The 25554-nt window shown below is 43.2% G+C and overlaps 1 protein-coding gene across 1 annotated transcript in view; it reads right to left on the reverse strand.

Annotated features, from left to right (window-relative positions):
* Positions 1-1073: 1073 nt before the first annotated feature.
* Positions 1074-25554, reverse strand: part of LOC126291632 (uncharacterized) — a 109368-nt gene continuing 84887 nt past the window's right edge. The window contains exons 7-8 of the mRNA XM_049985197.1: positions 18640-18989; positions 1074-2387 (exon numbers count right to left, since the gene is read on the reverse strand). Of these exons, the coding sequence (XP_049841154.1) occupies positions 2333-2387; positions 18640-18989 (405 nt within the window). The 3' untranslated portion in view covers positions 1074-2332. The remainder of the gene's footprint in view (positions 2388-18639; positions 18990-25554) is intronic.

The raw sequence follows: 25554 nt of genomic DNA on the forward strand, positions 1-25554 counted from the left end.
TTGACAAAGTCAATGAGTGTGAAATAAGAAATCTTTGCTTGTGATGGAATATTGATCTGTAGCACAGCTTGAGGCCTAGATTGGGTTCAGAGATTATGGTTTGATTGTAAGTTGGTGAATTGGTATTAAAGGCTTCATTTAATCTGAACTACAAACCAAAACCTGAAGGAAGTGCCTAAAGATTGACAGATATGTGGTAAAAGGAAACTCTAATGAACAAGTTACTAAACATGGACTTTGAAAGTACCCACTGTGTCACTTGCAGTAGGTCAGTAATACAATGGAGATACATTGTAAAATGTCTACATAAAGCAAACTACATGGAATGTCTACAATTTACAGTGGTTAGCAGTAGCAGATTGGGGACGTGGTTTTTAAAATAAATGCAGTGACAAATTAAATGCACATCAGTTATGTTAGTAGGAGAGGTTTACAGGGCTTTGGAAAGTCTGCACTGGCAGATGGAATTTGTGAGCTGTACCTGGATATCTCAGTGGATACGAGGACTGCCTGTGAAGGGAAGGATCTGTATTTGAGTTCTAGCTTGATAACCAATTTTAGTTTCTCAGGAAGTTTCCAAAATAGCTCAATCTGAACTTAATTCTGCAAACATTTCCTGGGCTGTAGCTAAACCATTTTTCCCTGAGAGGAAAACATGTTTGAATTTATAAAACAAATGTAAATATACTTGCTGAGGAAAAGGGCCACAGCAACAAACTAGCTACTGTGGAGGTTGGGATGTTCGCTAGAGAGCTACTGCATAATACGGAACAGAGGGTACAGAGGTATTGGATATTTGGAGCTATGAAGGCAGATATTGAATCACTGAGCAACCATCCTCATGCGACTTTTGGTGAAAAACATGCAAAATATTGAATCACTGAGCAACCATCCTCATGCGACTTTTGGTGAAAAACATGCAAAATGTAAATCAGAGTGACAGGATGATAATTTTAGCATGTTTACTCGTGAGTACTTGTGATATTTTACTGGAAAAGAGCTGATAATTCAAAGATCTTTCTTGAACATTTTAGCTGTCGTCGTCCAGAACTGATTATCATCTCTTTCACCTATTTTCTGTATTCCCTGTCTACCCTGATGACGTTTTCAAAAAGGTTGAGGATGGAGTCGACTTTTAATTGCATATGGAAGCACTAAATGCCCCCATTGGCATGTTTTGTGACCAGCTAAGTGGATGCATTAATTATTTTCTTGAGTATTGTTTGTACATTTCCTTTCTTCCCCTCCACATGTAAAAAGTGATCTGTTCTTATAGCTTAATACTGGTGTTGGTGCATTGATAACTGGATAAATAGAGACAGAGACAGATGGAGTTGAGTCAGTGTTACATCAATCTGTATATGATTTTATGACTGTTGGTATGTTACACTGGCCAGTTTGTGTATTGGTTTTTGGTAATCCTTCACATTTGTCAGTGCAGATGGTAACAACACACAAGCATTTGAAATTTTGAGATCAACAAAAGAAAGATGATAGACATGTGGTTCACACTGAGTTGAAGCTTCCTGGCACATTAAAACTGTGTTTTGGAGTGATACTGGAACCTGTAAACTTGCCTTTCGTTTGCAATGTTTTTATCAACTGAGATGGCTGGACACCATTGATAACACAGTTTCACTACTGCCAGTAAATATGTCCTCGTTTCCAAACTTTGATAGACGATCTCATTGCAGTACCCACACTCCTGGAAGAAAGGAGAGACTGACATATCAGGTGAAATATCGATGGTAACAAATTGTGTGAGAGGAGTGGAAAGTTTAGAAGATAAGGTGAAGTGATTTGATGGTTAAATAATGCTAAACTGAGGTCCAGTGGTTGGCTGAGTGGCTGGAAAACCTGCTGCAGTCAAAGTGGTTGCATCCAGAGCCATGAAGTACCACAAGTACAAATTCCAGCACAACTGTATATTATTTGATCCTCGCTGCTTTACATAATCTACCTGAATATTTGAGATTAAACGTTTTAGGGATCATGACACATAATGAACTTACTATGATACCTAAATTCTATTTACACATGTGTGTGGGTGAAGGTGGGAAGGGACAGATACAAAACCAGGATGTTGGAGAAGTAATGCATTTAGGAACTCTATACTTAAGACAACCCAAAGAGCCTACCAACTTGAGCACGAAACTCCAAAAATGATGACTTATTTCGCTAGTGAGGACCTTCATGTTTTAGTGACATCCACTGTTTGTTAGCAGAACCCAGCTTGCCAATGACCTCTTTTGACTATAACACCACACAACGTCTCATTAACGATGGAGTTACAGCAGTGCCATTTGTTGAACACATGCAGTGGTGATAGCAGCTAGAACCTCTCCTGGTGATGTTGGTTTGGTCTCCTGGCTGATGCAGTCTGTTCCCTGCCAAAAAGAAAGAGATGTCAGCCTTTGTATCGATGTGTGTTCTCTACTTAACCTTCTTGTTTTAGTTTACTCCTCAGAAATGTTTGGCATGCTAGACGTAGGATATGTAGTTTTGTGTACATCGTTCTTTACATTGACTGAGTGTATCTTTGAATTACAATTACAAATCCATTTTTCACATATGAGTAAATAACAGAATATAAGCATAAATTTATGTAGGAATCACTGTATTGCAGTTATTGCTGTACATATTGCTCTTCATTGGGTTGTAAAGAGGTGTACTTTGTCAGATGTGTAACTCAAGCAGTCAGTGGATGGTGGAGCACTTCACAGGTGAAAAGGTAAGGGGTGGGGGGAAGAACCAACAAACATAAATATCCAAAATAATAGTTCTAAATGCTAGAAACATTTTTTCTTTTACAATTATGTTATGTGTCTATCATCATTTCTCAAAATTTCTCCTCTTGAAATTAAGTGTTGGACAATTATTTTGTCTCCTTGTAATTTTCCAATTTTCTGTTACATATAATTTATCAAATGTTCCAATGACACTGCAGATTCTAGTAAGTGAAATTTGTGATGAAATTATTTTTTAAATTTCATTCGCCAAGACAAGCAAGCACTAGATAACACAAATGATTAAACAATAATTTTGAGTTAAAACTGCACATCAAACTAGAGCTTCAACCTTGTCATATTAGCCACATTAACAGGCCTCATTTCAATTTCTCACTGGCTTTCCACCATTCATTTAAACTCCAATGGGGCATCATTCAAACTCCAGTGGGGCACCCTTCATTTCTCCATGAGGAGTAGAAAACAGTTCAACATCTGTGCAGTCCTTATGCTGTGGTTAGGTCAGAACTCTGCACAGTAGCCATTGTCTCAGAGGTGGCAACCACATAGCTTCAAGGCATAGCCTCTGTGGGGATGGAGGAATGAGGAGAGCCCAGAGGTGTGTAACATGTGCCCACACATTTCAGTAATAGAATACATCACATGAAAGGCAGGTTTTGGGATTTGAATCTGGGCTGATGAAACAGTTTTAATTTCTCCTGTCTGTTTAACAGAATAGAAATATTCCCTGTCACATCCCCAGTTGTATACACACATGAGCAATTGGACTTTGGCAACGGTTCTGTTCTTTCTTTATCTTGTTTTTCTTGTGCCCTTTGCCTACATGGTTATTAATAGATTTGGCATGGTTAAAATAAAGGGCTGTCAGAAGCCCTTCCTGTTGCCACAGGCTTCAGTTTATTCGAGAAAAGAACCTAGTAACATGTACACACCATTCATTTTTATGACAGTGTTGATGCAATGTGGCATGCACTCCACAAGACACCAAAAATGTTCAGGACTGAGTCTGATCCGCAACCGCCACTAACAACTCAGAGCTCAATTTGAGGCCTACACACTGTGCTCGATTGTGGTCTAGACATGTTCAGCAGATGACGGTCGTGTAACCTGGATGGCAATTGAGCCAAATCCCAACAGTGTTCCTCACGTAGAATTGTGGGCAGCACAAGTTTTAACCTGCCCAGCCCATGTCAGATGTACAACTATCCTGTTTAGTGAACTAAGCTGAGTGCAGCCCACCACACCACATATGCCAGGCTACAAGGACAGCCCACCAGCCTGTTGGCTTACCAGCTCACCGTTTTGTGCTCTCTGCTCACAGACTGACCGTCCCAGCATGTGCTGTGATGTGCCTTTCACCTGTCAGCAATGTCCTAAAATTTAATGACTTTTACTAGATGTCATTTGATTCTTACACAGTGACTATCAATGATTTCAATATACAAGAATACAATGCTCTGAATGCTGCTAAAGTATGCCCAGTTTGCATTATCTGGAAATTAAGAATGTATTGTGGCATTTATGTCCCATGGCAGCCCACATTTTATTAATCTCATTGTATGGTATTGTAAGGTTCACACTGTAAGCCTGCAAGCAGTTAATACTGAAGACACTGTGTGGTGTCACCGCCAAACACCTCACTTGCTAGGTGGTAGCCTTTCAATCGGCCGCGGTCCGGTTGTATAAGTCGGACCTGCGTGTCGCCACTATCAGTGATTGCAGACCGAGCGCCGCCACACGGCAGGTCTAGAGACTTCCTAGCACTCGCCCCAGTTGTACAGCCGACTTTGAAAGCGATGGTTCACTGACAAAATTGCCGAGACGATAGTTAGCATAGCCTTCAGCTACGTTATTTGCTACGACATAGCAGGGCGCCATTATCTGTTACTATTGATACTGTGAATCATGTAATGTCAAGAGCGACGTTCGTCATTAATGGATTAAAGTTAAGTATTCCACCAGCTACGTCCGTTTTTCTCAATTCTAAGTCCCTTGCCATGTTCCAGACCTCACGCCAGCCTGCGTGAGGTAAGACGCGTGCATTTCGGCCTCCTTTAGTAACACGGTGTTGGCTCTCCTGCCAACCACAACATTGGCGACGAGAATAAAAGTGTTCTTATCGATATTGCCCTGATTTTCTTGTGTAATGGCTTCACCACAATCTCCAGATATACTGTCCGAATTTTATCGCTTACAGAATCAGCAGACGCAGGCCTTAAGGGATGCCCTTGGACAGCTCAGCCAGGGTCAACGTGCGATGCAAAACGATGCGGCAGCAGCCGCTTCACCGCTAACGCAGCCACAACACGCTGTTGCACCCACTATTCGAGCTTTTGATGCTGCACTGGAAAGCTGGACGGAGTGGTCACGCCAATTTGGATTCCATCTCGCCGCCTACAGAATTCAGGGTAACGAGCGGCAGCCTTTTCTCCTTTCATCCGTCGGGGTTCAAATGTACCGTGTGATAATCAAATTATTTCCCCGACGCGAAGTAGCAACTCTGTCCTACGAAGAAATTTTGTCTGCATTAGATGCATATTTCAAAGAATCAGTCAATGTAGTTGCCAAACGGTATACCTTCTTTCGTACAAAACGTACGGCAGGTCAGACTAATCGGGAGTGGGGTGCAACCTTGCAAGGCCTTACTAGGGATTGTGCTTTTGAGTGACAATGTGGACTCCCTTATTCAGATACTATGGTACGTGATGCAATTGCACGGAACGTTTCTGATGTTCGTATAAGGGAACAGATTTTGAAACTAGTAAATCCCTCCCTTCAGCAAGTGATGGACATATTGGATCGGCAGGACACACTTGACTTTGCTCAGGAATCATTTGAAACTTCGCCAGCAGTGTGTCAGGTTAACCTGCCCGCCGGGCGAGCTGCACGGAGCAGTAAACAGCCCTCGCTCCCGGCCGCGCCGCAGTCGCCAGGCTCTCAGCCACGTGTGCCGTGCCGGCAAGCAAATGCAGTAATCAAATCATGCCCGCGGTGTGCTACTAAACATTCGCGTGAGAATTGCCCGCCACGGCAAGCTATTTGCTTTTATTGTAATAAAAAAGGACATGTTCAGAGTGTTTGCCAGAAAAAGCTTCGATCGGAAGCTCAAACCCGTTCCGGGCCCTTTGCTTCGCGCCGGAATCGGAATCGAGCCAAGGATACTCAGGCTCGCGAAACTTCGCCCATGGAAATTCATGTAGTTCATTCCACTCCGCGCAGTGCCACTCTCTCTAACAGTGACTGTGTTCGTCCCAAAAATAGTGTGCGTCGACATCGCCGGAATTCCCGTCAAGTCGCAAGTGATTATGTACCAGTGTCAGTTCACGTTGCACGAAACAGTCGCTCTTGTCGTCAGCAGGACAAAAAACCTATTGTGGACTTGGACATTAACGGCAAAGTGATACCATTCCAGCTCGACACAGGAGCTGCAGTTTCACTGATCAATCGAGACACTTACAAATTGCTGGGCACACCTCCGTTGCGTGCCGCAAATGTTAAGTTAACTAGCTATTCAGGACAAGGGATCCCTGTGATAGGACAGTGCAGCCTTCTTGCAACATACAAAGGACAAACAAAACTTGTGTCATTTTCCGTCCTTCGTTCTTCTTCTGCAGTGAACTTGTTTGGTTTCGATTTATTTCAGTTGTTTAACTTGTCTATAGTAAATCAGGTCCTATCAGTGAACCAGACTGTGCCTTCAGACAGTGTTTCTCGACTGTGTGAAGAATTTGCAGATATTTTTGCAACGGGCCTCGGTTGCGCTAAGAACTATAAAGCACATTTGGAACTGAAAGTAAACGCGCAGCCGAAATTTTTCAGAGCGCGCAATGCTCCCCACGCATTGCGTGATGAGGTCGCAAAGACATTACACGATTTGGAATCACAAGGTGTAATTGAACGTGTGCAGGCTTCTCTCTGGGCATCACCCTTAGTAATTTTGCCAAAACCTTCCGGAAAGTTGAGACTTCGTGTGGACTTCAAGGCAACAGGGAATCCACAGCTAGTGATTGCAACTTTTCCTTTATCCCGCCCGGAAGATCTTTTTAACAAACTGTGCCCGGGTAAATATTTTTCGAGGTTATACCTCGCGGATGCGTACTTGCAAATACCGGTGGACAAAGAATCCCAGCGCGTTTTGGTGGTAAACACGCATCTTGGTTTGTATCGATTGAAACGACTGCCATTCGGGTGTGCATCCGCCCCTGCATTGTTTCAGCAATATCTACAAACTATTTGTGCATCGGTCCCTACTGCAGCAAATTATCTGGACGATATTGTGATCTCCGGAAAGACGGAAGGAGAACATTCGGCCAATCTCAGAACATTATTTCAGGTCTTGCGACAAAATGGTCCTCGCTTGCAGAAGGAGTGTGCTCCCTGCCGCCGTTGGATAAGCAGGTGCCAGCAGCAAGTCGTATAACCCTAGCTTACTTATTTGTTAGATAGTTAAATTAATTTCTTTGCGTGTTTTTGGGTACTTGCATTGTTTAATTCATATATTTCGGGCGTATTATAGTATTTGACAGTTGTAGCATCGCGCTTTAGTGTTTACTTGGTAGATTCTTACTTAAATTGCGTGTGAGTTTCGTATAGGAGGTGCAATTTCGAGTTTTAGTTACTGTAATCGTAAATTCAGGCAGATGGTAGCGCAGTCATTAGGCATTTGTACAGGTTAGTTGATACATTCTTTGCGTGTTTCGCTTGCGTTATCTAGGCACGGACCCGTGTTTCAGTAACTGTTGTTCAACATCGATTAGAATGAACAAGGACTGCGATTGCTGTGTTCGGATGAGGGCTGACTTGGCATCCCTTCGCTCACAGCTGCAAGCGCCGCTGACTTCGGTCGCACAGCTTGAGGCTGTTGCCAATGGGCACCACTGTGGGGAGCCGGACTTGAGTATCAGGGGGATGTCAACCTCGTCCCGTCTGTCCCCAGATCGGTCTGCCGCTGTGGTTGCCCCGGTTGCTGCCCGCAGTGGGGCTGAGCCCTCGCCTGTGGTTGATTGGGAGGTCGTTCCAAGGCGTGGCAGGCAGCGAAAGGCGTCCCCGGAGGCTCATCAGAAAGCCTCCCCGGTGCGTCTGACAAACCGGTTTCAGGCACTGTCTCTGGCTGAGCCAGATGCAGCTGCCTGCCCTGTTTCAGAGGATCATTCTCAGCCTTCTAGGTCTGGGCAGGCGCAGAGGGTGGGCTTACTGGTAGTTGGGAGCTCCAATGTTAGGCGCGTAATGGGGTCCCTTATGGATATGGCGGCTAAGGAGGGGAAGAAATCTAGTGTGCACTCCGTGTGCATTCTGGGAGGAGTCGTTCCTGATGTGGAAAGGGTCCTTCCGGATGCCATGAAGAGCACAGGGTGCAGCCAGCTGCAGGTGGTGGCACATGTCGGCACTAATGACGTGTGTCGCTTTGGATCTGAGTAAATTCTCTCTGGATTCCAGCGGCTATCTGATTTGGTGAAGGCTGCCGGTCTTGCTTACGAGATGAAGGCAGAGCTCACCATCTGCAGCATCGTCGACAGAACTGACTGCGGACCTTTGGAGCAGAGTCGGGTGGAGGGTCTGAATCAGAGGCTCAGACGGTTTTGCGACCGTGTTGGCTGCAGATTCCTTGACTTGCGCCATATGGTGGTGGGGTTTCGGGTTCCGCTGAATAGGTCAGGAGTTCACTACACTCAGCTGGCGGCTACACGGGTAGCGGAGGCTGTGTGGCGTGGACTGGGCGGCTTTTTAGGTTAGAAGGCCTCGGGAAAGTACGGGGTGGGCTGCAATGTCAAAGGGTAAGGGTGCATGGCAAATACAGGACGTGCTTGGATCAAGGAACAGTCGGAATTATAGTTGCAAATTGTTGTAGTTGTGCTGAAAAAGTCCCTGAGCTTCAAGCGCTAATAGAAAGCACAGAAGCTGATATCGTTATAGGTACAGAAAGCTGGCTAAAGCCTGAAATAAGATCTGCAGAAATTTTTACGAAGTCTCAGACGGTGTTCAGGAAAGATAGATTAGGCAGAATTGGTGGTGTAGTGTTTGTGTCTGTCAGTAATGGTTTATCTTGTAGTGAAGTCGAAGTAGATACTCAGTGCGAATTGGTATGGGTGTAGGTTATACTTAACAGCCGAATTAAGTTAATAATTGGCTCCTTCTACCGACCCCCAGACTCCGATGATACAGTTGCGGAACAGTTCAGAGAAAGTTTGAGCCTCGTAACAAATAAATACCCAACTCATACGGTTATAGTTGGTGGGGACTTCAACCTTCCCTCGGTATGTTGGCAAAAATACTTGTTCAAAACCGGTGGTAGGCAGAAAACATCTTCCGATATTGTCCTAAATGCTTTCTCCGAAAATTATTTCGAGCAGTTAGTCCACGAACCCACGCGAATTGTAAATGGTTGCGAAAACACACTTGACCTCTTAGCCACAAAGAATCCAGAGCTGATAGAGAGCATCATGACTGATACAGGGATTAGTGATCACAAGGTCGTTGTAGCTAGATTCAATACAGTTTCTTCCAAATCCATCAGAAACAAACGCAATATAATTTTATTTAAAAAAGCGGATAAAGTGTCACTAGAAGCCTTCCTAAGAGACAATCTCCATTCCTTCCGAACTGACTGTGCAAATGTAGACGAGATGTGGCTCAAATTGAAAGATATAGTAGCAACAGCAATTGAAAGATTCATACCTCATAAATTGGTAAGAGATGGAACGGATCCCCCGTGGTACACAAAAAAGGTCCGAACGCTGTTGCAGAGGCAACGGAAAAAGCATGCGAAGTTCAGAAGAACGCGAAATCCCGAAGATTGGCTAAAATTTACAGACGCGCGAAATTTGGCACGGACTTCGATGCGAGATGCCTTTAATAGGTTCCACAACGAAACATTGTCTCGAAATTTGGTAGAAAATCCGAAGAAATTCTGGTCGTATGTAAAGTACACAAGCGGCAAGACGCAGTCAGTACCTTCGCTGCTCAGTGCCGATGGTACTGTTACCGACGACTGTGCCGCTAAAGCGGAGTTATTGAACGCAGTTTTCCGAAATTCCTTCACCAGGGAAGACGAATGGAATATTCCAGAATTTGAAACACGAACATCTGCTAGCATGAGTTTCTTAGAAGTAGATATCTTAGGGGTTGCGAAGCAACTCAAATTGCTTGATACGGGCAAGTCTTCAGGTCCAGATTGTATACCGATTAGGTTCCTTTCAGATTACGCTGATACTACAGCTCCCTACTTAGCACTCATATACAACCGCTCGCTCACCGATAGATCTGTACCTACAGATTGGAAAATTGCGCAGGTCGCACCAGTGTTTAAGAAGGTTAGCAGGAGTAATCCATCTAACTACAGATCTATATCATTGACGTCGGTTTGCAGTAGGGTTTTGGAGCATATACTGTATTCAAACATTATGAATCACCTCGAAGGGAACGATCTATTGACACGTAATCAGCATGGCTTCAGAAAACATCGCTCTTGTGCAACGCAGCTAGCTCTTTATTCGCACGAAGTAATAGCCGCTATCGACAGGGGATCTCAAGTTGATTTCGTATTTCTAGATTTCCGGAAAGCTTTTGACACCGTTCCTCACAAGCGACTTCTAATCAAGCTGCGGACCTATGGGGTATCGTCTCAGTTGTGCGACTGGATTCGTGATTTCCTGTCAGGAAGGTCGCAGTTCGTAGTAATAGACGGCAAATCATCGAGTAAAACTGAATTGATATCAGGTGTTCCCCGGTGTGGGATCCTTACTAGGTGGGATTGACGGAGGACATCGAAAGAGTGCAAAAAAGGGCAGCTCGTTTTGTATTATCACGTAATAGGGGAGAGAGTGTGGCAGATATGATACGCGAGTTGGGATGGAAGTCATTACAGCAAAGACGTTTTTCATCGCGGCGAGACCTTTTTACGAAATTTCAGTTACCAACTTTCTCTTCCGAATGCGAAAATATTTTGTTGAGCCCAACCTACATAGGTAGGAATGATCATCAAAATAAAATAAGAGAAATCAGAGCTCGAACAGAAAGGTTCAGGTGTTCGTTTTTCCCGCGCGCTGTTTGGGAGTGGAATAGTAGAGAGATAGTATGATTGTGGTTCGATGAACCCTCTGCCAAGCACTTAAATGTGAATTGCAGAGTAGTCATGTAGATGTAGATGTAGATGTAGAGGACAAATCTGTGTTTTTTGCTCGGGATTTGCCATACTTGGAACATGTACTCAATGCCCAAGGCATACATCCCTGCCCCATGCACCTTCGTGCCATACAAGACTTGCCGTCGCCGCAGAATTTGAAGCAGCTACAGAGTGTGCTGGGAAAAATAAACTATTACCGCCGCTATATGCCGCATGTCTCTTCCATTTCAGCTCCGCTTCATCGCTTACGCCGTCAGGGTGTTCCGTTCGTCTGGACGACGGAGTGCGAACGCGCCTTTCGCTGGTTGAAATCAGCGTTGCTTTCCAATACTTGGCTTACGCCATTCTGGGGATAGAAGCCCCTTTTGTTGATGGCGGATGCATTGGATTTCGGGATTGGTGCTGTGCTTGCGCACAAAGATGGATCGCACGATCGCCCTATTGTCTTTCCGTCCAAATTGCTCTCGTCTGCACAGAGAAATTATTCACAGATCGAGAAAGAAGCATTGGCTCTCGTATTTGGTGTTACAAAGTTTCATGATTTCTTGTATGGTCGTCACTTTACCATAATCACAGACCACAAACCTTTGACATCGCTTTTTCATCCGACCAAGCCTGTACCTCCACGTACAGCGCAGAAATTCATTCGCTGGTCTTTTTTCCTCTCGCAGTACCACTACAATATCTTGTATAGGTCCACTGCTAAGGACGAAAACGCCGATGCGTTGTCCCGCTTGCCTGTTGCTGAGCATAGGGCATTCGATTCCTCCGAACTTGCTTGCATCTTCATTGATGCGGAAACCGATGACGTGGTCGAATCGTTTCCGATTGATTTTCGTCGTGTAGCTACAGCCACAGCTGCCAACCCTGTCCTTGCTCCCGTTCTGCGTTTTGTTGCTACGCAATGGCCCTTGTCAAAGTCACGGATCGGGGACCCGTTGGTTCGCCGATTTTTTTGTTCACAAGGAGAGACTTTTTGTACGACGTGGTGTTTTGCTGTTGCGTTCTGATAATGATCAGTCCAGGGTCGTGGTACCACGTTCGTTACAGTCCTCTGTCTTACAGCTTCTCCACCAAGGACATTGGGGTATAGTGAGAACGAAACAACTTCCTCGTCAGCACTGTACCTGGTTCAGAATCGATGCCGCGATTACGAATATGTGCTCTTCTTGCATGGTGTGTGCCAAACAACAATCAGCACCACCGCGGAAATTCTTTGCATGGCCAAAAGCCACTTCCCCTTGGCAACACTTACACATCGATTTTGCTGGTCCATTCTGGAATGCTCGATGGTTGGTTGTGGTAGACTCATTCAGTAATTTTCCTTTTGTTGTCCGGATGTCTTCCACGACATCTGCCACCATCCAAGGGTTATCCGCTATCTTTTGCATTCAAGGTCTTCCACAGACTGTTGTTTCCGACAGTGGCCCACAATTCATGTCCGCATAATTTCAGTAATTCTGCAAGGCCAATGGTATTCAACATCTGACGTCCGCGCCGTTTTCGCTACAGTCAAACGGTGCTGAACGATTGGTCAGGACTTTCAAGTCACAGATGTTGAAGTTGAAAGAGTCACATTCTCGGGAGGACGCGTTATTGCTCTTTTTGTCCTCGTATCGCTCTCAGCCCCGAGATGGTCGCTCACCGGCTGAGTTGATCCACGGTCGCCCTCATCGAACCTTGATGTCTTTGCTACATCCACCGCATCAGGTTCCTGTGCAGCGGCAGACACCTGCTTTTGCTCCAGGCGACGTTGTCTACTATCGCCACTACCGAGGTTCACGGCGTTGGATCGAAGGGCGCATTCTTCGCTGCCTTGGCAGCACTATGTATCTGGTTTTGGGGGCGTCTGGTGAGGTGCGTCGGCATCTCAATCAGCTGCGCCTCTGTCGTCGCACGGGATCTGCTGCTCGCCGTCTGCTTTCAGCGACGGTGCCGTCGGGTCAGCGCCCCGGGGACCCAAGTGTTACCGACGCTGCCTTCCATTTTGCCCCATGGCGACGCGCCGCCGCCACCGCCGCCGCCGCCGCCTGTTCTCCCGCCAGCGACGCCCGCAGTGGACGCGTCACTGCAACCACCGGGCGCCTCCCTAGGTCACGCGCCGCTGATCGCTTCCCGTGACCAGCTGTCCTCCGACATGGAACTCTTGCCCGATCCGGACCATATGTCGTCTTCGGCCCGATGGAGGTCACCCTTGGCCCCCCCCCCCCCCCTGTCTCTCTACGGGCGCATACACCGCATGTTGGCGTGCTCCCTGGAGCAGGTTTTCAGGCGTTTCATAGCTTCCCTCGGTCCGAATGGCAGGGTGCGGGTGGCACAGCCTCGCCTCTTGTTAGGCTCCCCACCTCGTTGCATACGTCAGCATGGGGTCCTCCGCACAGCGGGCGGAAGCCTTATGCCACAACCGTATGCCGATTTGCGGGGGAGGAATGTGGTGTCACCGCCAGACACCACACTTGCTAGGTGGTAGCCTTTAAATCGGCCGCGGTCCGGTAGTATACGTCGGACCCGCGTGTCGCCACTATCAGTGATTGCAGACCGAGCGTCGCCACACAGCAGGTCTAGAGAGACTTCCTAGCACTCGCCCTAGTTGTACAGCCGACTTTGCTAGCGATGGTTCACTGAAAAAATACGCTCTCAATAGCCTTCAGCTACGTTATTTGCTATGACCTAGCAAGGCGCCATTATCTGTTACTATTGATACTGTGAATCATGTAATGTCAAGAGCGACGTTCGTCATTAATGGATTAAAGTTAAGTATTCCACCAGCTACGTCCGTTTTCCTCAATTGTAATTCCCTTGCTATGTTCCAGACCTCACGCCAGACTGCGTGAGCTAAGACGCGTGCATTTCGGCCTCCTTTAGTAACACGGTGTTGGCTCTCCTGCCAACCACAACACAGTGCCCCCCCCCCCCCCCCCCCAAGCGTCAGGTTGTCATTAAGTACAAGAACGAATGTGCAAGTAGGAGCAGTGTCATACTATAGAGTATAGAGAATGTGGTGATTCATACTGTGAGACTTAGCAGCAAGCACATCACTCTGTTTATTAACTAGACCATTGACAGTATCCAAGCTGATCAAACCGTGATTTCAGCAATACCAAAATCGAGCTCACATTTTAATTAGAATTTTATACATGGAGAACATTAATAAAACTGAGAAACTGCAGGGACAGAGCCTGGACTGGAAATGGATGAAAAAAGTCCTATGAACACGTGTCTGGAAGTTAATTGTTGACACGGTACATGGCATTGACAGATGACACTGATACATCACCTGATGCCTTTCAAAGTACAGTTCTGATTAGAATGCAGCAAATATTCTGAACAACCTGTATACTGTCTCCTGTCTTGTAATGGTTTAACCAGGAATCATACGGTGTTATGATTTACCTATTTATATGTATTTACAGCATTCACCATATAGTGGAGATGCTGAGACGCAGATAGGTACAACACAAAGATTTTCACACTTAAAACTTCAGTCACGGCCTCTGTCAACAATAGACACGCAAACGAGTCGTGTGTGTTAGTTGCGTTTGTGTGAGTGTGTGTGTGTGCCTATGCACGTCTATTGTAAACAAAGGCCATTAGCCTAAAGCCTTAAGTGTGAAAATCTTTTTGGTGTGCCTGTTTGCGACTCAGCATCTCCACTATATGGTGAGTTGTAACTTTCCTTCTCATAATATTGTTTCATTCCATCCTGGATGTTCTATTGTTTGAAATTTGCAGCATTATTAGACAAATGCATCTGCCCAGCAATTTTTCAATCAGAGGCCTTACCTTATGATTACAAATAACAACTGTGTGCACTTTTCTTCAAACGGTCAGTCTCTTTCTTGACAATCAATTGAATCAAGACACTTTTGGCCATTCGCACTTTTCTTTCATTTGTTGTCAGTCTTTGTAATCCAATAATAGGCTGGTGCAGCAGGAACCATTTTCATTGCTGTGTTTCATGACATTTTATGCACTTGATTTTGGATTATTTTTACTACTATGGATGTAAAGCTGTTCCTGGTCTATTAAATATGTCACCCATCACTTCTTCTGAGAAAGGAGAACTTATAATCCATTGCAAGAGCATAAAAATAATAAGAAAATGCTGTTGTAGCTTTGCATGAAGAAGGCACATCTTATTTGCTCTCCATCAGTTCTTTCCCCTTACCAGTCTGTGTGCAGAGTGAAGTTTATTTCCTTCATTCCTTGAAGCATTCTGTAATGATGTTAAAGATAAGATGTCACATTTACTCAAACGATTTTTCGTCCACACAGTACTTGATGATTAATGATCTGACAAAACTACATCTGTGGCTAGTCAGCTACTCTTTCAGCAGGGTTAAAAAATGTGAAGGTAAGTTCCCCATTTTCAGTGAGGAACTCGATTTAGAATGCTACACTAATCTCATAAATTTAACAGAGCTGTGAGAAACAATTTGAACTGGTAAAATTTTGATTTTCAGATAGAAATAGGGCATAATGAAGAAATTGTATCATCTGCCCAGAAGTTGAAGTGAGGAGGAAATGACAGTGTCCAAAAAAGCAGTCAGTATTTTTAAAAACTGAAGTTTCAAAAAGTAACAGCTAACCCAGTTTTCCTAAAACATAGATTTCAGTTACAAACACAAGAAGTACAGGCCAATTCAAAATGAATGTAATGTTTGCAAATGATTATAACTATTTAACAGTTGTACACCAGCAAGAATCACACAGAATGTAAAAGAAAATTTAATTTTCTTTTGCATACAGTACTTTATAAGTGTTCTATATGAGATCCCTTTGTCTCATGGGCCACATCTAAGCAGTAATACATTTCACATAATCTATTCCTAATCCAGTGCAGAGTCACCATAAGAAGGCAGCAGAAATGCACGTTTGGTGTTCTGGAATTGTTTTCAGCAAAGAAGGCACATGCAGAAGGTCTTTCAGGTAACCTTATATATCAATTGTTGTCAGCACTAGCGGATTCAGGGGGAGGAGGAGGGGGTCTAAGAGGCTCAAGGCTCCCCCCCCCCCCACCCCCACCCAAAACGCATCTGGGTCCAGATGATATTAGTCTACTGTCTTAGTAATATACTACCTACAGTGCAATTTTCATCACTTGTTAAATAATCCATTATAAATAGGTGTAATCATCATCATTATCATTATCTTGGATAGTTTTCCAGCCTCTGGCCAGGTCTGTATGGAACATAGGCCTCTCCATCATCTTCTATCTTGTTGCCATCTGTCCATCTTCACCTCAGTTCCAGTCTTCTCTTTTCTTCTGGACGCATTTCTCTACTCCTTTGAGTCGTCTGTCTGTCGGTCTTCCTCTTGGTCTCTCTCCTTCCAGTTTTATCTCATGTATCCTACTGGGTATTCTCTTCTCCTCCATTCTCTTAATGAGTCCGTACCATCTCAGTCTTGATTTCTCTATCTCTTCCTGTAATGGTTTCACCTTCATTAACTTTCCGATCCTCCCTTTTCTTAACCTGTCTATCTTTGTCACTGATGATTTGGGGGAATAAGGAGAAGGAACTACAAGAGCAGTTGAATGTATGTGAATGAACAGTACACCAATATGGGATGAAATTTAGTGTAAGTAACAGTGAGATGATTATCACAACAAGAAACAAGAAGAGAGGAACAACAATTGGTGGGGAACGATTGAGGAGAGTGGGGAGTTGGAAGTACCTAGGAAGCCTTGATACAGGAAGATCGAAAAAACGCAGAGAAATAAACGAGTTGGCATTTCGGAAGAGTGTCAGAAGGCTGATATGGAGCAAGGATGTACCCCAGATCAGAATGTTTAAACATGACGAAGAAAGAACCACTATGAAAACTTGAAATAAAATACCGGAAAATTTTTTTAGGAAAATTCTTGGCCCTATCGAAAAAAACGGAGAATTCCACCGAAGACACAACTGTGAATTATACGAACATACACAAGACATTGGTACCAGCATGAGGAAGCGGAGAATGATGTTTTTTGGTGATCTGGAAAGAATGAACCCACCAAGACTTACGCACTGCATACATTCATCAATTTCAAACACAAAATCATATTCAAAATGGAGAAGCTAAAAATGATTTACAGGAAGTTAAAAATTCATTTGATGACATTCGGGATCGAGAAGGTTTCAGAGATCAAGTCAAAATTTCTAAAAACCTTATTTCGCTTACTACGCCAGTTCCACGTCCTGCCTTCAAATGGTCAAAACAGAGAAAAGAAGCACAGTCAGCCAAAATGAAAATCTACTGGTTTGCAGGAGAGCTTCTGTAAATTTTGGAACGTAGGAGACGAGATACCGGCACAAGTAAAGCTGTGGGGATGGGGCGTAAGTCGTGCTTGGGTAGCTCAGACGGTAGTGCACTTGCCTGCGAAATGCAAAGGTCCCGAGTTCGAGTCTCGGTCTGGCACACAGTTTTAATCTGCCAGGAAGTTTCATATCAGCACACACTCCGCTGCAGAGTGAAAATCTCATTCTGAGAACAGAGCTCTGTCATGTCTAGTATGACAAATCCAATCAATTGGAATATGTTGATTTAAAAAAGTGTGAACTTCCTTACCCAAATGTGAGAGTGCTTAATCTTGATGACAAACACAATCCATGTGTTCCATATCAAGCTGTGTCATTAGCCATTGCTCAAGCACTTCCAGATAAATATTTATTGAAACATTTAGTGAAGAAAAGTAGGCTTTACAATTTTTGTGACGTCACAGAGAAGAAATTAATTTTTGATGAGTCATGTGGATGCTCACTTAAGTGTAAAGTCTTTTCTGTATCTAAGTGAATGTTGTGCCAGTACTTGTGGGGAAGGTTGCTTCATTTCAGCATTCTCATAGAATGTGGCAGCTTATAATTCACTGTGCATGCACAACAATAAAAATTTTGAACTTTCTTTTAGATTCTCTGTAATTCTTATCAAGAATTGCCCTGGAATTAATGTTTGGAAACAGAAATCTACTGTTTCATAGATTTTACATATGTCTGCACCGGTTCTTTTACCCTATGAGACAGAGAGAGTCTTTGGGTTGCCTTCACTCTAAATTCCCCAAAACACCCTTCACTGTTCCAAATACATGATAACATGGTGAGAGTATTGCAGTATGGTGTGGGGATATAGGAGTATCTAGAACTTTGATTTGTGAATAATGACAAGTGTATCAGTTTCAGTGAGGTGAACAAGAGGAGCCCTTCATGTGACAACTTTATGCAATACCAGCACAATGGATACAACTTCTGGTATTGTGCAGCCTCTGTTATCATTATAAATGGACTGATACTGCCACTGAATTCCCTGTCCATAACTTGTAGAGGGTCATAGGAGCTCTCAAGAATTATAAAACCGATACATCCCATATTCTCATAAACAGAGGACTACAGTGAATGGAATGTATTTCACTATGGACTGACATATGAGCATTTATAAGCATATTTTATTCACTCAAACTCTCCCTTAATGTGGCTACTGACATGCATTTCACAATCCTGTGTTGGTTTTACTGATGTTTTATTCCTCCTGATCACATAAATTGTGCAACTGCTCACTGTTACTGAATGTTACCCACAAGTAAATACACTGCCATCTTTTTTCAACTACCACTTTTCGTTGTAGAGGTGAATGGTCTTCTGGCATATGTCAACACCTTTGAAAAGCACGTATCAGTCCTTTATGACAGTTTGAAATTTCTGGACTGTTCCCTTTGTGTAGAACTGAGGGTTTGCCATTACTTTTTGAAATACTTCAGTAAAATTACAATGTAAAAACAGGGCAAATGCTCACCTGCTCAATGTGGTAGTGTCTGCAACAAGCAGCCAGTGTTTACCGGGATATTCCCCTCCGTAGATGCTTCTCCGCCTTCGGCGTCCGAGTGCCAGCGGTACCAACATGGCCACAGTAGCAGGTAACACCCCGGCACCTACTGCTGCCAACAGTGCACGGCCCGGATTCGGCTTGGTGCCCTTCCTACCCGGTACCACGTGCACGAGCTGCTGCTGTAGTGGGCGGGTGCCAAACTGTGATGTCAAGTTGGCTCCACTGCCAACACCTTGTAATACTGGCACAGACGCCAGAGTGGGACGTGCTGGCGAGCCGGTGAACACGGGGATGTCTTCTGCGGGCACCAGGCCATTCTGCAAGTATCGAGGAAAATGCAGAGAAGTGAGCGAAGAGGAGAATGGGGAGGTGTATTTCTTTTTCTTCAGTCATACGACATGTATGTGAATTAGAGGTGGGAAGTTATAGCACATATCTTGTGAACATTATGCCCAAAGAGGCAATAGGGTGTCACGAATAGTTGTTTGGTCTTCTGTTTGCAGTGAATATAAATTATAATTCTGCTGAATTCCTCTCTGTTTATTTGTACAGACTGGCCCTCTTTGATTTTCTTCATACTTGTGGGATAAATAAGTAAAAAAAATAAATAAATTTCAAGATCGGAACACAGATATCTGTTTCTTATAGTTGTATGGCACACTTCTAAGAAACAATAAAGAAATTGCATTCAGAGATTTCTAACCACTGTTAAGTATAAAAAATTTTGATGCATTTAATGTCAGTGATGTGGACTATCTGTCTTGTGGACTGTGAATTAGCTGGTACTGGTACCTATTGCTGTCTTCTTGTTATTATGTACACTACATTGTAAAGGTATTCTGCATCTATGTTAAAACAAATGTGTTCTTTTATTTGCAATGGACTTTGTTTTTTGGTGTGCTCTCTGCCATTCTTCTAAAGAATATTCACAGGTTATGAGACCATGATTGTTGATCCACAGCTACCATGGAGGTGTAATGAGGGGAGTTGTCATGATGTCACAAACTTGAGGCAAATGTCTGCCACCTTAGCTGCCTTAGACGTTATCTTCTGGTGGAAGTGTTTTGATAAAAGATGTCAGCTTGTGTCATTTACAGATGTACTAATCACTATCATTATAGTCTAAAATATAAAGGAATTACATTATATTCGTAAGTGGACTTGTTAAGTGATATTTTCTTTATACACATGAATTTTGGTTGTACTGCCTGCTGTTACTGTAGTGATTTTATTTTTGTCATTTGACTTTAGATTTTCTATTAGTCTAACTTGAAAAACTGTCTGGGCAATCTCGGCTTTTATTTTTGAATATGAGTATTTATGCCACTCACCCTTAAATTAATGTTCCTTTCCCCTCTAGCTCCCTGCAGACTAGTCTGTAAAATGTCCCTGTGTCTCGACTTTGCTCACATAATGCGAGAGCTGACACACTCCAGTCAAGAAGAAAAGACTGGAAACTAACCAAACATAGCAAAATATGTTCTCAGCATTTTAAGGAAGACGGCATAGACTGAACACTAATGTAGTGAGCCCATATTACGGAAAATATGATTATGAAAGCAGCATTTTCATTTCTTGGTTATTCTAAACAAATAAAAAAAGAAACTTACATTAACAAGCCAAAATATGGTGTTGTCTGGATCAAATATGCATTTAAGACCAGAAAAATGCCTGAAAAATGGGTTGCTGATGCTACATTATTTACAAAAGCACTGTTACATTTTTAAAACAACTGTTGCCTGCACACTACAGAAATTAAGAACAAAGAGTAATTGTAGTCTGCTAAGCTTTTGGGGCATCTTACACGGCACCAGGTTTGAAGCAACGTACAGTGTAAGCCTCTCCCCTTATTATACATCCATGAGACGTACACAAAGTAAGAGCACCATCTAAATAACAAGACCGGCTGGAAAAGATTGTTTTAAATGCTGAGACATTGTGAATACCAGTACTGCAAATTTTCCCATTTGTGCAGATCGTGAAGAGGATTCGTAAGTGAAAAATTTAAGAAAGGTAGAATAATATTCCAGCCTCCGTCGAAAGACTGAAGTTTTGAATAAAGATAATTATCACCACTGGTTGCAAAAAATTAAGGGAAGTCTCATTAGTAAACAGTGTTGGTGTGCGATTGACCCTAGCATGGGAACCACCCCACAGAAGGTCAACATTAAGCAAATACAAGAGGGGATGGGAATTCTGACAACTAGGGAATTCAAAAGCCGATTTTTAGGGGAAGAACAATCGTAACTGTGTGCATAGTTCTCTGGAATTGTAGTGTTGTGGTTGTTAGTCTGATTCTCACTAGAGTCATTTTTTTATTTCTATGAACTCTGCATGTATTATCAAACTGAAATGTTAATTAACAGTGAATCATAGTTCTTAATATAAAATAACATCTTTATATTTATATGTGGTAATGGAATAGAAGTGTGAGGACGGCATTCATAATAAATTCAGATGTGGTAGGTATAGTACATAAATGTGAAACATGAAACAGAAAATAAAACAATTTATTTCTAGAGATTACTAATAAATACAAAAATAATATTAAAAATAACATTATTCGTATTTTTAGTTATTTCATTTAACATCAAGAAACCTTTGTAGCAAATTTTATTTTATTGTGTATATACTCACTCTTCCATGTGATTTGTAATTAAACACACACACACACACACACACACACACACACATATATGAAACTTCCACATGGGAAATATATATATATATATATATATATATATATATATATATATATATATATATATAGAAAGAAACTTCCACATGGGAAAAATATATTAAAAACAAAGATTCCAAGACTTACCAAGTGGGAAAGCGTCGGTAGACAGGCACAATGAACAAAACACACAAACACACACACAGAATTACTAGCTTTCACAACCGATGGTTGCTTCTTCAGGAAGGAGAGGGAAAGACGAAAGGATGTGGGTTTTAAGCGAGAGGGAAAGGAGTCATTCCAATCCCGGGAGCGGAAAGACTTCCCTTAGGGGGAAAAAAAGGGACAGGTGTACACTCGCGCGCACACACACACACGCACACATATCCATTCGCACATACACAGGCACAAGCAGACATATTTAGTATGTCTGCAGTTATGCAGTATTCTTAGTTGCTCTTCGATATTTGTAAATAACTGTCACTCCAACTGCCTCGTGGCCACTGATAGCAGTTCCAATGCAGGCACGAAAGCACATCACAAACTATCTTTAATATTTGCAGAAGGTGGTGCCTCACTGCTTGCAAATATTTGCAGCAAGTCATGATTACTGGCAAGATATAATGATAAAATTTGTTTATTTAAGAACCAGCTTCAGGCCACAGACCATCATCAGATTCATAACAGGATTTACAGCATCATTTAAGGTATTACAAAATCATGGGCATCAGATTAAAAAAATCCATGAATTTGTCACTGTTGTTACATAGTAATGTTAACTACACCATTATCATAAACTGTGCCAGACTGTGCACGTATCCATGGTTGATCAGCTGTCAGCATCAGTGTTAGGAATGGAGCCATCCATATACTCAGTGATGTAGAATGTCTGCATTCCTAGGATCAACCATGGATAAGTGCACTGACTAGCACAGTTTATGATGATGGTGTAATTATCATTACTATGTAACAGCAGTGATGAATTCATGGATTCTATTAACTGATACCATTGATTTTATAGTGTCTAATATGATGTAGTAAATACTGATAATGTTCTGTATTTTGAAACTGGTTGTTAAATAAAGATATTTTATCAGTCACTCTTGGCAGTAAACCTGATGGTCTTCAAATATCTATATGATGTAGTTTTCTAAGAAAGCATTTAATATTGTCATGCAGGGTGTCTTGTCATGCCCACCACATACAAAACTGTAAGAGTTTCACAGATCAGAAATAGTTTGTGTGCTTTGCATTACTGCTTTGCAGTAATTCTTGTAGGCTTCAGAACTGAAAAGAGCGACTTGCTGCGATCAGTGGAGACACCAGAACACTGACCAACACATGTGTGCAAAGCTTCAGCGAATTTTCACTGTGGTTTCCATTTAAGGACAGATTGGACGTTACGTTCCAAGTCAGAGATGTGGGGGTTGATATGAGTCCAACATTACTGTCGAAATAATAGTAGTCCACCAAGTGACTGCACTGTCGAATTGTAAACAGGTTGAACTGTGCCACCAGCATATCCTAAAAATCGATCCAGAACCGCCGGCCGGTGGGGCCGAGCGGTTTTAGGCACTTCAGTTTGGAACCGCGCGACCGCTATGGTCGCAGGTTCGAATCCTGCCTCGGGCATGGATATGTGTGATGTCCTTAGGTTACTTAGGTTTAAGTAGTTCTAAGTTCCAGGGGACTGGTGACCTCAGATGTTCAGTTCCATAGTACTCAGAGTCATTTGAAACATTTTTTTTTATCCAGAACCCGCAACATAATCAGACTTAACGTAAAAAACCAAGAAATGTACCAATAAAAATCTCATCCTGCGTCTCGACGAAGCTTACTAAAATTCAGTAACAAGACCTCATACTACTATTTGAGCTCCAGTAACAAAATGCTAGTACTGAGCTTGCAGGAGCAGACGGAAAGCTATCACAGCCAGGCAGACACTGCGCCACAGTAGTATAGAACAAGAACCACCTGTAGAGCTGTCCATAATTGCGAATGTGTGGCCAATGGAGGATTTTTTTTTCACGTACTGACCTCTCGATTACGTCCCATAAACGTTCGATGAGATTTACGTCGGTCGATCTAGGTGACCAAATCATTAACTCGAATTGTCCACAATGTTCTTCAAACCAACTGCGGCATGGGCGTATGTGTCGTCCTTAGCGTAAGTTGGTTTAAATTAGATTAAGTAGCTTAGGGACTGGTGACCTCAGCAGTTTGGTCCCATAAGACCTTACCACATATTTCCAAAACCGATTGCGAACAATTGTGGCCCGGTGACATGGCACATTGTCATCCATAAAACTTCAAAAAATGGTTCAAATGGCTCTGAGAATTATGGGACTTAACACCTGTGATCATCAGTTACACCGAGCGACGTGGCGCAGTGGCTAGTACACTGGACTCGCATTCGGGAGGACGACGGTTCAATCCCGCGTCCAGCCATCCTGATTTAGGTTTTCCGTGATTTCACTAAATCGTCTTAGGCAAATGGTGGGATGGTTCCTTTAAAAGGGCACGGCCGACTTACTTCCCCATCCTTGAATGCTTGCAAATGGTTAGAAGTAGCATAACATAACTATTTCGAGTCAATGATCCGTTCAGTTTGGCCACAGGACGCAGTAGACACAGTCCGACCCATTATGGAGCCAGCACCAATTTGCACAGCTTCGTGTGGTCTGCGGCACACTTGAACCCTACCATCAGCTCTTACCAACTGAAATTGGGACTCATCTCACCATGCCACGGTTTTCCAGTCGTCTTGGGCTCAAATGATATGGTTAACAGTCCAGGAGAAGCGCTGCAGGCGATATGCTGTTAGCAAAGGCCCTGGCGTCGGTCTTCTGCTGCCATAGCCTCTCAATCGCATGTTTCGCCACACTGTGCTAACGGGTACGTTCGTCGTACCTCCGACGTTGCTATTTGGGGTTATTTCACCAGAATTGCTTGTCTGTTAGCACTGACAACTCTACACACATGCTGCTGCTCTCGGTCGTTAAGTGAAGGCTGTTGGCCACAGCATTGTCCGTGATGGGAGGTAATGCCTGAAATTTAGTATTCTTGGCACACGCTTGACACTGTGGATCTCTGAATATTCAATTCTCTAACGATTTCCGAAATGGAACATGCCTCTAGCTGCAACTATGGTGGGGCCATAATCATGGAGGGACCATAATCACATCAGAAACCTTTTCACATGAATCATCTGAGCACAAACGATAGCTCCGCCAATGCACTGCCCTCGTATACCTTGTGTATGCGGTACTAGCGCCACCTGTATTTGTGCATACCTCTCATGAATTTTGTTACCTCATTGTAAAGTAACTTAACTGTAACAATCTAAAAAGTACACACATCCCTCTACCCAACCATAGAAGTGAAGAAGTTAAAAAACATAAGATCAGTGGATTAAAATCAGCACACGGCTGTTGCGAAACAAATTCCCGTGGTGGGAGGATAAGTCCACCAGGTAAAATCTAAACTAATGCAACGCATTTTTTTCTTCAACAATTCTGTGTTGAAAATAATGAGAATTGCACACATGAAAGACTGGTGTTTTATCTACATGCTCTATTTTTCCACGTATTCTCCGTCCTGTTCTATGGTCTTCCTCCAGTCGAAACAAGGGCGTGTATGCCTGTCGGTACGATCAGTGTCCAGGTGGCGGAGCCACTGCTTCACTGTGTGAATCACCTCCTCATCACCCTCAAAATGTTTCCTCGAGTCGTAATGCGTCCGTCTTTGCGAATGAAAACGTCAGCTCGCTGCAACATGTCAGGTGTGACAGTCAGTTTCTACAGTTGCCGGTCAGCATTGGAAGTGCGTTTATAGTGACCGAGACTCTCGGATACTCAAAGAGATGCTCACGATGGGTTCCACGAATGCACACGTATTCAAAGAAAGACCATTTCATCTGAATTGTTGGTGCTTAAAGATTCTCTATGGGTAACAGACTTTGAAAATGGCGAGTGTCAGCAGGGAATACATGCTTTGCCACAACGTTGGCGTACGGCCATAGAACGTCATGGAGACTACGTAGAAAAATAGGACGTGGACAAGACATATTGATGTATATTGCCACCATATTCTGACTATTAACGATAAATATGCTATTAGAAAAAAAAATTGTGGGGCATTAGTTATTGAAATGGTTCAAATGGCTCTGAGCACTGTGGGACTTGACTTCTGAGGTCATCAGTCCC

Source organism: Schistocerca gregaria, chromosome 9, assembly GCF_023897955.1.
Source record: "Schistocerca gregaria isolate iqSchGreg1 chromosome 9, iqSchGreg1.2, whole genome shotgun sequence".
Classification (NCBI taxonomy): Eukaryota; Metazoa; Arthropoda; class Insecta; order Orthoptera; family Acrididae; genus Schistocerca; species Schistocerca gregaria.